This window comes from Hyalella azteca, unplaced genomic scaffold (genome assembly GCF_000764305.2).
Source record: "Hyalella azteca isolate HAZT.00-mixed unplaced genomic scaffold, Hazt_2.0.2 contig6926, whole genome shotgun sequence".
In the NCBI taxonomy this organism is placed as follows: Eukaryota; Metazoa; Arthropoda; class Malacostraca; order Amphipoda; family Hyalellidae; genus Hyalella; species Hyalella azteca.
Window position 1 is genome coordinate 384,074 of NW_025937066.1, and position 14,518 is coordinate 398,591.

Consider the following 14,518-nt stretch of genomic DNA (forward strand, 5'->3'; position numbering starts at 1 on the left):
TTCCGTATTGTTTGGTAAAGCTTGGAGCGTGCGAGAATGCGTCTCTGTCTCGGACAGGGGGCGAAAAATAAAAATGGAAACATAATAAAATAAGTCTCGTTTGCAGCTGGGGGTTTACCCTGCGTTTTCTTACGCCGGGAAAAAGTTCCAATCGTGCTATCGGAATCCGTTCACCGGAGCTTTTATTGTGGCCGATAAGAGATGGGGTCTGAGGTACTGGGCCGAGCGCGGCTCTGAGGTAAGTGCTGCACAGCGCTGCGTACAAAAGAACACGGAAAATTGAAGCAAATCGCACGAATTTTTCATCATTAAGCTTCACTTAAAAGCTGAGAGCAAGTCTGCAATGGCAGTAATGCTCTCGAATTTTAACGACACTCTGAATTATGATGGAAATTAAGAACACTCTGAGCCTTCACGAGCCCGCTCGAGTCACAGAACAATGGTGGAGGAAAGAGAAGGAAACCTGATATTTAACCAGCCTTAAAACGAGAACTTCGCTGAAAGTTTAATTTTGGTTCTATTAATTATAGGCATAATAGGAAAAAAATTCTTTAATTCGTCGAATTAAACTTCAATAAAATCGATGCCTAAGTGAAGTTCAATGTTTTGTTCGTCCAGAGATCATCAGGTAACACTGGTGCTTCAAGCAGAACTTCCCGTCGCCGATTCTGCTACAATCTACACTATGAGACACGACGATTCAGCTACACTGATACAGTCGAGCAATAGTCTAATTTTTTTACGTCACATTTTTCTCCTCAAAATCACGTCTATGGCTCGCAAAAATGACACGATTTCCTGCGTCAAAAGCTCTTTTCCTCGTCTCTACTCCAACTGCTTAGAGAAAAGTTTCGCTGAGTACAGGATTGCCCTTTGCCAAGCCCGGAGACAAGAGCCCAGTGTCGTTGAGGAAGTCTTTGAGTGGGAGCAACGACATAACTAATGAGGCTTGTCTTTATGCCGTAGCTCGCTCACTTTTTTGTCATGGCTCTCAACGCTCTAGAGTATCGGGCGGTGCTAGTGAATAAAAGCGCGACGTGGCGACCACGGCGTTCGCCCGCTCCAGCGCAGAGCTTCCTCTGCGCTGCTATGGGATCCCGGCTACTGAGGTCAGGCTGCAGCCGTTAAACCAATATGTAGCGCAATTTATCCCACTGTTTTTTTCATGATTTACAAATAATGTTAAGTCACGAGGAGCATTTTGAGCAAGGATAGTAATTGTATCAAATAATTGAATCAAAATATTATTATTTAGGGTGTAGCGAGAAAACATTTACACTATTCTCTGTCGGAGGTTAAATAAAAGGTAACCGATTTCAATCTCTGCCTTCTTTTATGCTCTTGAACTCTCAGCATCGTTAGGATCGCCGACGCGAGGATACTTAGCCGCTAATGTGGATACATTTGAATATTTTTTCCAGATAGTAATTTTCATCGCAAAGCGCGAAAGGAAAACTGATAAGGCTCGTTCGTACATGCAGGATAGATGCGAGTTGGAATTGTGAGCGTGAATGAATGGCCTCAATGAGACCTTGAAGAGCGCAGCGAGAGCAATGGAGTGGGGCCATGGAGCCTGGTCATCAAGCGCAGGCTTCGTTAGCTCGGCGGGAATGAAGTTTTAACAAAACTCTCGTGATTTAGGAGATCAATCTCGTACGTCCTACTCAGGAAAACTCGATTCCGTCAAAAGGCAGCGCAAAAAATCGCACCCATTCTTCCGCCTCTGCATAAAACACCTGAAAAATGAGCCTTAGGACCGGTGAAGGAATGTTGTCCGGCCGCCCACGGCTTACAGGCGGTCGTGATAAGAGGATTATTTCCTCTTTTTATTTGCAACGAAAAACGTAGAGGCATCTGGACAATTTCATTTTTGGGCAACATCGAAAAAGTCAAATAGAAGTGCATCAGTAAAGCATGACTATTTTTTGTGTAAAGCAAACGGAAACTTTTCATAATTCTACGAGAAATTTTAGCGCACGAATCACATCTACTGAGTATAAATTGATTTTTAGCTGTCTTGCACTCAACCAAGAAACAATCCAAAGTGATTATCGCATATATAAACATAATTGTGCGAACTAATTTACAAATGAATTTAGCTGAGCAGTAGGTTAAGATGTAAACAAAATTACTGGTCTTAGTGAATTTTGTTGCGACGTTCCACAATATATCGAGCTTAATGTATTATTCTGTGTTAGAAGATTGAAAAGATTCAGCTTGTATTGGATTAGAGCAATTGTAAAGTGGACCTTATGCTCACTACTTAAAGTACATTCCCCTGCCGAAATGCACTTTAGCATTAATACGAACTCAATGAATAAGAAGGATAGAACTAACAACCAATCAAACTCTCAAAATAACTTAACCTGGTGTTTTCAATGAAAAGTAATTGCTTCCCCACTATTATACATAGAACGAGAGAAAAGTAAAAGGAAAGAACACAGCGAGAAGACGGTAAAAAAGTAAATTACTCACCGACCACGTTGAGAAAGGCCAATAGCTCGCAGAAGAAGTATCTGTAGGCCCACCAGTTATGATGTTTGAGATTGTCGGCAAGGTAGTCTAACAACAACTTCTTCTTCTGCTTCTTTTCTACTTCCGAGCAAATGCCTACGTCAAGATCCATCATAAGGGCATGGATTTTGCCCCCTTCCCAGTTCTTCCACATCCACCGCGGGGCGTAGAAACATATTGCCTGCAACAAAGGATCAGTTGTTAAATCCTGCAGCGTCAATTTCAGAGGTAATCATCTCAAATTGAGTTTCTATATAGTTTCCTTTGTTTGCTTAGATTTCTTCGTTACAATGAAATTACATTGTACATTTACAACAGAAATGAATTGGTTTCATTCAAGTTGTATAGCTGAATTCCGTTCCCTGACCGGTTGAGGGGCTTCTTTCCTCACAAGACTTAAAACTGATAATTGAAAAAATTACATTCCCTTAAAATGTAAAGAAAGAACTGAGTCAACTGACATGCATTTTTTCATTACTATGAGAGATTTCACAATTCCTTCTTGAAATACGTTCAAGAGAAAAGCTTTCGAATATTCTCGTTGTTTATTATAGTCGTTAAAAGTTGAACCACTCATTATCCAAATAGAAGCGCAACGAAAGAATTTCTATGCGCGTCAAAAAATATCGCACAAAGGAAAACTGTGCCGGTAAAGCTTGACTGTCTCTAGAGCCTAAACAGGATAAAATTCTGCAAGGTTTGATGCGAGTCTAAAACAGGAATGCTCACAATATATTTTGCTGTAATTTTATGCAAAGGACAAAATATATCTTGAATATATCCTTAAAAGCATTCGTAAACTAAAATAGGTTCGATCGAAAGTTTTTCCAAATCCCTGAACGCGTTCTACTCCCGTCGCTGGTACATCCAATTTCGGAACAACGCACCTCTTACGTCAGGTCATACGGATTTCTGCACAACTTACTGCCCGCAGACTTGCCGAAGAATTTCTTTTGTGGTGGAGAAGTTCAGCGGGACACACATTTCAGGCTTCTTGGATGTAGGGCTTGACACTTGGTCTCGCCTACAAACTGTGAATATAACGACGCTGAGAGTTGCGTGCAGCTGGCTCCGTTCGCATTGGGTTGGAAAGATGGTTAATGTGGAGCGATGATTAAAGATTTCAATGATTTAAGAAGTGTCAAGGGTGCATTCAGTTTGCCTGATCTAACTTGATGGTTATTTTGGAAAATACGCTTATTCCAAGATGATTTCGATAATCCATAATTATCGAAACAGGACGATGAAATATGTTCACAATGTTCACAATCAATTTAATTATTACTTGTTTACATACATCATATGATAACGATTGTAAAGCAAGTTGATTTTCAAAAGATTTACAACAATAAGAAATAGATTCGTCCTCAGAGCATGATTTTTTTTGTGGCCATGATTTCTAGCTTTGTTGGAATAAACTATTAATTGAAGTTGATATCGTACGTCGGCTATGAAAATGAGCACAAAATTAAAAGTATAAATTATTATAAATTAGAATTTGAACCATACGATATATGTCCGAAATACACAGGAGGTTATTGAACTTAGTCCAAGAACCTCCTGTGCATTATTCTTGCATCGGAGGTTAATCTTAACTCGAAATGAGGATCTTTCATAAATATTTTATCGTCATACTGTGACGGCAATGGACCCTTTGGAGTTTAAACCAACAAATAAATAATTCACGGTTATCTGGCAACATCATCTTGAGACTCGACGACATCTTTAAAAGCGCCAAATGAGGCCACAGGAAGCTTATCATGAGCGCTTATCACGTTCGCCGGAAGCTTGCTGCATCTTAACACGCTGAGCGAGTTTGGAAAATGCCTTATAGCGTCAGGTTTCTTCGTTGCCACCATAACACTATTGATAATCTTACGGTCTACTGAGCTTCTCTCTTCGAAAATTAAGTTAAATAAGACGATAAATTCAGTGGAAGAAATTTTCCACTGAAAGACGTTTAAGAAGACAAAGTCTTATATGGTTTAAGACGATAAATTCTTGAAATTAATTCTAAGAATATAAATAATAAGAGAGTGTACGACGATAAATTATTTACTTCTATATTAAATGGGAAAATTCGAATAGCAATGCTAGCTGTACGAATCAGAAAAAATCGAGTTGTTTCCTAAAATGTTAAAGGGTTTCAAACGGAATTTTATGCTATTTTTGTGCCAGATCCTTATGAGTTTAATAACTCGATAAAAACGAGCAAACGATGCTATCATCCAGTTATACCTATAATGCAATTTAGAATTAATGTACGTTTTATAAACCTTATAGAAAATTAGCGGTCACGAAATTCTCGTGATAATGTAATACGTGCCTTGAATTTGACTTTATTGAGCTTCAGTAATAAACTGGTTCTTTTGCTGATTAATATAAAAATTTTATTCGTAGACATGTCGAATGTTTATATGTATTTAGTCAATTATAACATGACTAAGAATATATTAGAAATAAATCCAGAAAGATAATTACAATTGAAATCAGAAATTAAAACAAAAAGAATTTAAATAAAACACATTTTTAAATCAAAAACTTTGATGCAAACTTGATGTTATTTGAACAGCATTAAGATGCTTCCCTTTTTTAAGTAGCAATGAAATTGGTCGGATGGGCGTGATATGTTTTAAGGACGCAAAACCAAATCCTAGATGTATAATGTACTAACAAATATTCCTTAAATCATACGGTGCTCTTCAATCACCCTCAAGAGTTTTAGGTTAAACGAATGGAACAAATAAGTATTTTATTCAATAGAGAATCCCATATATATAATTGGCGGATACAAGATGTTTACTCATGTGGTCCCAAGATCATTCAGGGCTGAGTTCACGTATACAGACCGCACCTCTCGGAGTTCTGAAAGAAGCGCCCCAGCAAGTCGCCCAACACCGGGCATTTCTTGTGGTAGCTACCAATGCTCCCTCGTCTCTAATGTAATTGAACTTCGAAGCACCTTTACCGTAGTTTCCTTCGTTCCTTAGAGTTCATTTAGTTTTGCTTTCGACTTTTATTTGCTCTCTCCGAAAGAAAGCTGGCCAATTTTCCAATCTGAACTTGAAAATGATTTAGAGATTTTCTGCCGCAAATGCGGCGCTTAGATCTGGTTTTCTTCGACACCGATCGACTGATCGACTTCGACACAGATTTTTTTTCGATTCTATTCGAAATCACAATAAAAATGTAACTATTCATTTCTGGAGACCTTGCACTGGTTCTCTAGAAATGAGACTATGGTGATGTGAAAATCATGTTAAAAAATTGGAAACACGATGCTTTTGAACTTCTACTTTCCGTATAAAATTATTAGCCATAATTTTTCAGGGGAGCCTCAGTTCTTTATTATTCTAGTGAACTTTTTCGAGAAAGAAATTTTATTCAAATTCTCGAAATTTTATAAAAAAAATCAAGAATTGACTTCGCATATTTTGGAATATCAAATAAAGCAGCTTACTTATTTCAGAATTAATGAACATTCCTGGAAAACACATGAATTACGAAAAATACGTTCGCAACAATCCTTTTCTATTCTACTTATTTTACGTTATTTTTTCTAGGGGATGAGAGGTTAAGTTAGAGAGGCGTTTCAGGGTTCACTTGGAGCCACGGTCTTGGAGTCAGAGAGCGAAAAAAATTTCAAGCCCAGACACACGTGAAGAACATCTCATGTTCTATGCATCGCTCGACCATCTCTCGCTCTTCACAGTTAGGAAGTTTCAGTGGCGTTCATTATTAATTTAACCTCTTGGGAAGCATCATTCTCGCCAGAGCCTCAAGGAATATCTTGAAGACTTCGTTTAAAAAGTTAACTTTTTCTGTCGATTATAAAACATGATGAATGATGCACTTACGAGGTGATTCTTCAGATCCATGTTATTCAAGAATTGGGCTAAAATTTGCATTTGCAAAACATTTTTGTAAAGAATATTATTGTATTAGGTCTAGACCATGCTACAATTAAAAAACATGACGAGAGATTAAATATACTGTACATATAAATTGTCGAGGTTTATTCGAACTACTCAAAAATTCTTGACTAAAATTGTCGATAATTTAATTAGCGTTGAGTGGAATGCATCGCGAGGATCGGGCAGATGCCGTTCAGTGGACCTCACCAACAAGTTTGGTGATAGAGCGTTGCTTGCCGACGAAATTACCATGAACAGCAGCAACCTTATTAAAAAAGCATAGGTTGATACAAGCGCTACCGCTATTAGAGAGCTATAGAAATCGGGGTTGAAAACAGCTGGACGGTTCTTTGGTTGAGCTGAACATTGACAGCAGTGGCGCAGTGCACTGAAAATGGATGCCGTATTAGAAGCTGAACGTTGCATCGATACATCAGCTGAACGGTCCTATGATAGCAGCTGAACGGTTCTCTGGCAGGAGCTGAACGGTGCACTGATAGCAGCCGCATAGTACTCCGATAACAGCTGGAACGAGCCTTCGTGAGTCAACTCGTACTGATAGAATTGACAACAATGTTGCCCTCTCACGTCGGTGATAATGATTGCGTGGCGATGATGGTCGACAAGTATGCAGGCGTACATATATACATATATATGTACACATGCTTTATGATATACACATGCTATATTGAAGCGCAGTGAGACTCTTTGAGACGAGTGCTGCTGCTTTTACAAAGGTCCCGTGCCTGGAGCGCACAAATCGTCGACTATTTCTTGGTGCCAGAGAGTACTACGAAAGGTCAGAGGAACGGGTTTCTCTCTCCACCGACTTAATGGGTTCAAAGCGTCTCAAAGGACGGCGGAAGATTAAGGTGTTTGTATTAAATTTCTCGAGTGTATTTTGACAGAGGGATAAGCGACACCCGACACTGAAGAAGGGACTAGGATGGCGCTGCTGTGGGCAGGTGTGACCTGCAATGCGTGATACAGCTCTCACAATTTCACAAACACCTCGAGATTTGCTCTTACAATCCAATAAGATCTTTACTGGCGACGCCGAAAGAGATTTCGGCGAACGTGGACGAGATTGGAAAGAATATCCTGATGTTCAATTTGAGAGAAGGTAATATATTGCGTAAACAACTGCACCGAGACTTGTTTGGAGGGACAGATATTACCTTTAAAACATATCCGCATACTCTAAATTCTTGTCCTAAAGGTAAATAATTGATTTTGCTAAAGTATAGAAGTATCGTATAGTATAGTATCTGCGGCATTGAAGAATAGGCCTGGGTAGGCCTATCGCCGATTCTTGTACTTTTCTTGACAAAAAGCCAAAGTTACAAAAAAACTAATCAATAATTCAAATCAACATTTTACTTATTTCAGATCTAATTCAAAGACAATGGGTGGAAGTCAAAAGGTAATGCTAGAGGATCATGCGTCAAGAAAATGTAATCTGCGACCGGAACGCTAACGGAAAGGATTATACTATAACGGAAACTATAACGGAAAGGATTATACACACAACGTTGAATTTTAACCTATTTTCAGCTGCAATCATAATAAGCAACTTGAGTCAGGGCCGCACGAGTTCCTGGACTCGTAGAAAAGAAACACGTAAAAGTCTCTGGCAGGAATTCCATGAAAGGTCTAACTTGAGACTCGGCGGTTCAGGAAGGAGGCCAGTAAAATGTTAAATGGCTCAGACGCGTTACCTTCCACTTCGCGGAAGTAAATTCCAAAGACATCAAAGAGGACAAAACTTTCGAAGGAAGTGCCACTAATTATTATGAGCTTCTTCTCGAGCCTGGCTCACTTCCCAGCTGGAGTGTTCATGCCTCCTGTTCTGCGGAGAATTTTTTTGCACAATTCTCAGATGGTTAGGCTGGATTAACACGCCATCTTGGTTGTATTAACACGCCAGCTTGGCTGAATCAACACGCCAGCTTGGCTGTATTAACACGCCAGCTTGGCTGAATTAACACGCCAGCTTGGCTGAATTAACACGCCAGCTTGGCTGAATTAACACGCCATCTTGGCTGCATAAAAATGTCAGATTGGCTGAATTAACACGCCAGCTTGGCTGGATTAACAAGCCAGCTTGGCTGTGTTAAAACGCCAGATTGGCTGAATTAACACACCAGCTTGGCAGTATTAATACGTCAGCTTGGCTGAATTAACACAACTGAATTAACATTTACTAGAAAAGGAAATGATGGCTTAATTCATATTCTCCCATTCAATTATTTAAATAATAACAGTAACTGATAGAGGTAAATTATGTACTTATGCCTTATTAAAAAATGCGGGAGTCGGGATGTCACCCAGGAAAAATACCGAAGCGTATCTTCTAAATCGTTTTTTTTTCACAGGTGTGCTATTTAAAGTTGATTTCCATAGGTGAAACAGTTATGTAGTGAAATAAATTCATTGAGTTATATTAGAAAAAGTTGTTACTAACAGAAGAGAAGTCGGTATTATTATTGCAGAAAGTACTACAAATAATTTATTCTATTTAATTGTAGCCTAAACACACGATCAAAATCTCTTCCTTTTTAACGAGATGAATTAAATAACATTCGTTTCAACGAAACTTATCTCTTAAATTTGAAACAGATTTACACAAAAAATTATGAAAATTGACGAAACAATAAACTCAAGCGAAGCAATTGTCCCAAACCTTGAATAATTTCCGAAGGTACCATTAATTTCCTAGAGGAAGCCACTGGCAATTCCTTGTGATTCTAATGAGTCTGAGCGGCGAATCTAAAGCTCGCGCGGAGCTCCCATGTGGCCGTTATCAGAACTCTTGTGCTCAATGGAGCGTGACGCGTTGGAAGGAAGGTGAGTCCTCAAACGCTAGGTGAGGGCTCTTCAGCTGCTTCTGATGGCCCTCTGCATTGGAGCCTAACGAGACACAACGTCAAGTCCCCAAGAATCCGACAGAAATCATCGAAGTTTTCTTCCAGTGAACTGACAAACAAAGCTTGGTGTGTTCCTGTCTTCGACATGCCGGGCTGTATTGTCCATGGTTGGATGTGCAGCCACAGTATTAGTTTTCAGTCACCTGAACAAAGTAAAATTTAAAGTGAAATCATTACAGGTTTTTAGAGTTGTTAGCCAAAAAAATGTGTAGTGGATCGTTTCTGCCCGTAAACGTTGTTCAAAGGTTAGTGAAATAAATAATCAAAATCATGCATTTTATTCATTGCAATTAATGATGTCATAGTTTATTATTATGACAATATGAATTGAATAGAAAGATGAATAAATTCTTATATTCATGAAAAATATTGCAACCATACGAGTTACATGATCTCGAGGGGTTCTGGAATAAGATCATCCGTTGCTTAGAACAAGGAAATCGAGACCACAGGTCACGTTTTCGTGTGAGAATCTTGCTTCCCTCGGTGGGACTGCAGTGTAATTTGCTACAAAGTTCAGTTCCTTGATTGTCTTCCTTAGGGAAATCTGGCTTCATGCTTTGCTAACTTGGATTTCTTTTAGCTCGCCGAGGCGTGGACTGAGGAGCCTTTCACGGCACGCCAACCCGAGAATTCGATCGGAACTGAAAGGAATTACTGAATCGATTCTCTTTACTTACAACAATTTATCGAGGGAAGAACGCGCCATTTTTGCAGGAGCGTCAAAAAGGAGGTTTTAGGCTGTGAATGTCTTGCAGACTTGCAGAAAAGACGTGCTGGAGGCTCTATGTAGATTTTTAATACGTAGATTTTTCTCGCTTGTATTTGAAAATAATTGAACTCCAATTCCGGAACGATGATAAGTGATTGAGGGAAATGAAGTTCGACTTAAATGTCAACGAATAACACAATGAATAAATTCTGACTCAGCATTGGCGTTAATTCGGTTGTTACCTCTGAATTACAGTCATTAAAGAAAGAAATGGCAAATTGTTATCTTAATGAATACATGGCTGAATAAATGCTTTGTTTTTGGCGCTCACGATACAAAGCATGCCCATTTTATGTAATAGTGAAGTTGACCTAAACTCAAAAAGTTATTGTTATACATCTTCATTCTCGTCGGTATAAAATCCACGAGAGTTAAATGATCGTTTCCGAAAACTTCAAGTTTATTCTAGAGGGCTCACTCGCTCTGATGTCACTTCGTCAAATTCAGGACGCGACTTGACGAGGAACTCGAGACGACGAACTGAAACTTGAAGCGAAGTCACGGTGAATGCGACCTGCCCTGATGGTGGCATGATGTGGAGTTCTTGTGTCATTAGCCGAAAAAAAACACAGGTAAAGCGAAACATTTGATTAACGTAACTTTTCTGCTGAAAGATCGTTTCTGTATTGATTGGAGAGATGACTCACAAATATCGAAATTATAGGAACCCACTATTTTTTACTCGAGATAAATTGATGTATAACAAGGATTCGGCGCGAGAAATGCAAAGAGATATAATTGGCAGGGGTTGATATCAGTAAAATTCAAGTGGATGTATCCAGACTTTGGCCATGGTAAAATTAACTAGATGTGCTATTTAGCTAAAGTGTTGTAGCATAGGTGCCACTGATAGATTTTTCTCATGTATTTTTTTTTTTCGTTTCGAATATTCAATTCCTTTTTGGCCAACAAGTTTGAGCAATGAAAGATTGTTTAGTATTGATGAATTTGATTCATATTCTCGGCCATGAATTTAATTTTTTATTGTTTCAGATTATTTATTGCGTTTTGACTACTCGACGGTCTAACAAGAATCGAATTATTGTAAGATAAATCGCTGGACATCTGTACGAGTTGCTCATATTCTAAGTCAAAAATCTTTAACATGAAATACATCTCGGCTGATCTATTCGAAAGTGTCCATAGCCGCCAAGAAAGATGTTGCCTGCGCTGCAAGGATGTTATGAATCACGGAGGGTATGAAAATTTACAGCCAGGAGCGCTTTTTATGAAATAAATTCGTCAAATTATGATCGGTGGAGTTCCTCCCAGAGCAAGGGAATTTAAGGGGAAAAATACATTGGTGAAAACTACGGTCGCATGAGCAATGAGCATTCTTGGCGTCGCGGAAGAAAAATTCGAAAAGTTAGATTAAAATTGTACATAATTTGATTGATTACACCAAAATGATTCATCGACTAACAGCAGTAGAGTGGAGTTGGTAAACAACTGACTCGTCTTTTTCGAAACAACAGTGCATGTCAACATTACTCATCATGCACTCAGTTGGGGAAAATCTAGAGCATACAGCTTGCGAAGCCGGTAAGAAAGAACAAAATATTTGCATCTCAATTAAGAAAGGAATAAGGAACAGATGGAAATGGACGGAAATGCACATACGTACATACGTGATTGCACTGACACTTCATAGCATACTCGACTGATGAATGCGTGCAAGGAATCTTACCCATACAAGTCAATCCAGCAACTGATGCTGGCTGTCAAATACTGCGAGCGTTTTGTTCTGAGTGAAATTAAAAGTATCTTATTTCCACATGCACGAAACAATTTTTCATTTGAAATTACATAAATTAAATATTTTTTTAAAATTATGATCCCGATGATTTTTTCATTTAAAACAAGATAAATGCTTCAAATAAAGAAATATTATTTTGGAGATAATCATGATTATTTTCTATATGCTGTAATAAGTTATTCTTCAACTGTACACCAACTCCCACGTTGCCGACAGCCCAGAGCAGGTGCGACATTGCCGATATAAAGCTGCAATTTTTTGACAGCCTTTAAGATGATTGCCATCCACTGGGATTTCTAAAGAGTCTCTTAAGCTCGTAAGGATTAAGATTTATTGGTATGTGAGTTCGGGATAATGACTTCGGAATGGTTTTTGAAAATTGCGTCTCCCATCAAGGTTTGTAGGTTTGACCTAAAGAATTGGTGCCGAGGCTGACTCTGCAATAGACCTGGAAGCACGTTTCCTTTAGGATTGTGACCTGCCAATACGGTGGCATCTCATGATACTGTTTACCTGGAACTCTTAATGACACAAGATTAAATGATCTGGATTTATTACGTTGAAATGGAAATAAAACATATTTAATATATGATTATTTAAACTCATTGAAGGAAAGGGAAGAGAAGCGTGTAAATGACAAGGTAATTTGAGATTATTTCTATCAAAAGTAAACAAAAGACTGAGATGACTTCAATGTTAAGTGCTGGGATTCTAGAGGTATTAAAAAAAATTACCTCACTCCGGTAATCCGTGACTGAAATATTAAAAAATTACGCCTAATTCTTGTACAACTGCGGTTTTCCAAATTAAACCATAGCAACTATCAATAGAGCACAATATCTCACAGCTGTCATTCGAATGATGAATAGCAACACAATTAAGTCAACGTCAGTTGCCAGGATGTTGAATATCAACATTACTATCTTTAATATTTGAGTGGGCGATAGGAGTATAAATATTGATGAAGATAAGATTAAAGATGGCACATATAATCTCGCATCGAGACAGTTATTAGCTATGGAAATGTGCAATTGGAAAAAGAATTTGATTATAGTGACATTATTTATGTTTTAGCTCACTATCCGGCAAATAATTTAATTAAAATTTGAGAAATTTTAAATGAATTTTTACGGATACCTATGAGGGTATTAACTTCAAGTGGGATGCTTGGCGATAATTTCATTGATAATTTATAATAATTGGCAATAATTTCATTGATTCACAGTTACAATGAAGATGAGACAAAATTTACATGATGAAAACATGTTCAAAACATTAAAAAATAACAAAATTTAAATTCGACGAAGAAAAGGGTTGACAAAAATGAAATTGTACAAGGTAAAAATACGAAAATACCGAATTAGTTATACACAGGAGACGAAGAAAATTGGCTTTTAAAGATTAAGTTTAAAACTGCGAGCATCTTCACATGAAAGAAGAACGAAAAAGCACGAGTTAATGCAGCAGTGTTGCTACGAAGGCATGCATCAAAGTTTGGCGAGTCGTGGCGTCTTTGCAACCGACAACTTGCGGACAATTTCGTTGCGGCAGCTGGGCGCTAATAAGACTAGCTTATGCGGCGAGCGCGGGGTCGGCACAATTGCAGCACAAAATTACACCCATGCCGGAGCTCATTTAGAAAGTTAAATCAAAGTCTAACTCGCAGAAAGTTTTACTGTCCAATACACACAGACAAATATCATGTCCATTTTTTTATCATAAAATTTGAGCGTTTTTAAGCTAACGTTTAAAAGAATGACCGGGAAGTTGAAATGACATTTCACATTCTCTTCAACGCAGTTCAACATAAGAAACAAATGCAAATCAATTGATTCTGTCTATATTGTTCTTTTGTTCTTGAAATTCCTAATAGATAGATTCTTAATACAAAGATTAAACACAAAATTAACGTTCATCTGATGGCTGCGTTTCTGACCACTAATTTTCAAATGGATGTCAGTGCATTTCAAAGTCAACGCTGCCGGAATACCCAGCAGCGTAGTGTCTGTTAGCGTTCCGGGGCAGTGGATCAGTTTAACGAAGCGAGCATGACACAAAAGCCAGAGACTGTTTCATCGATGTCGGATCAATTGGGACTGCCAGAGATCTTTGTAGTCGCGGTGGCCGAGATAATTGGCTGCGATATTGTCCTGACAACGGTGGACCTGCCACTGCACGTCCTGATGTCGCCCTCACTCAGAAATATGTGAGACTTGACCAAATAGTGATGCATGCTTTTTTGCATTTCTGTGGGTCAGCTTGACCCAGTTTGGTCCGGATGACCCGTGGGACAATATGATAATAATAATAATACAATATGATAATAATATTCGGCTGGGCCTGAAGTTTCGTTCTCATCGCGTTGTGATCACGGGACAATAGTAATGGTAAAGATGGGTCAAGTCAAAAGAACTTAAACGAATTTATGAGTAAATTTTGCACATAATTCAATAAGGTTATGGATGGGTACGGCGAATTTCAACGAAAAAATTTGGTACAGGTAAATCTGAATTTTTAACAACATTTTTTAAATAACAATTTTAGACAGAGAAGGATTCAAGTGGCTCAGTTTTCAAGTAAATAACTATTAATTGCTGGTTTCATTATATTAGCCAAATTAAAATAATTCTGATTA

General features: G+C 38.3%; 1 protein-coding gene across 1 annotated transcript in view; it reads right to left on the reverse strand.

The window, feature by feature from the left end:
• The window catches only part of LOC108680232 (innexin shaking-B), a 124,336-nt gene that overhangs the window by 21,615 nt on the left and 88,203 nt on the right, over positions 1-14,518 (reverse strand). Inside the window, exon 2 of the mRNA XM_047881048.1 lies at positions 2,476-2,695. Coding sequence (XP_047737004.1) covers positions 2,476-2,695 — 220 coding nt within the window. The remainder of the gene's footprint in view (positions 1-2,475; positions 2,696-14,518) is intronic.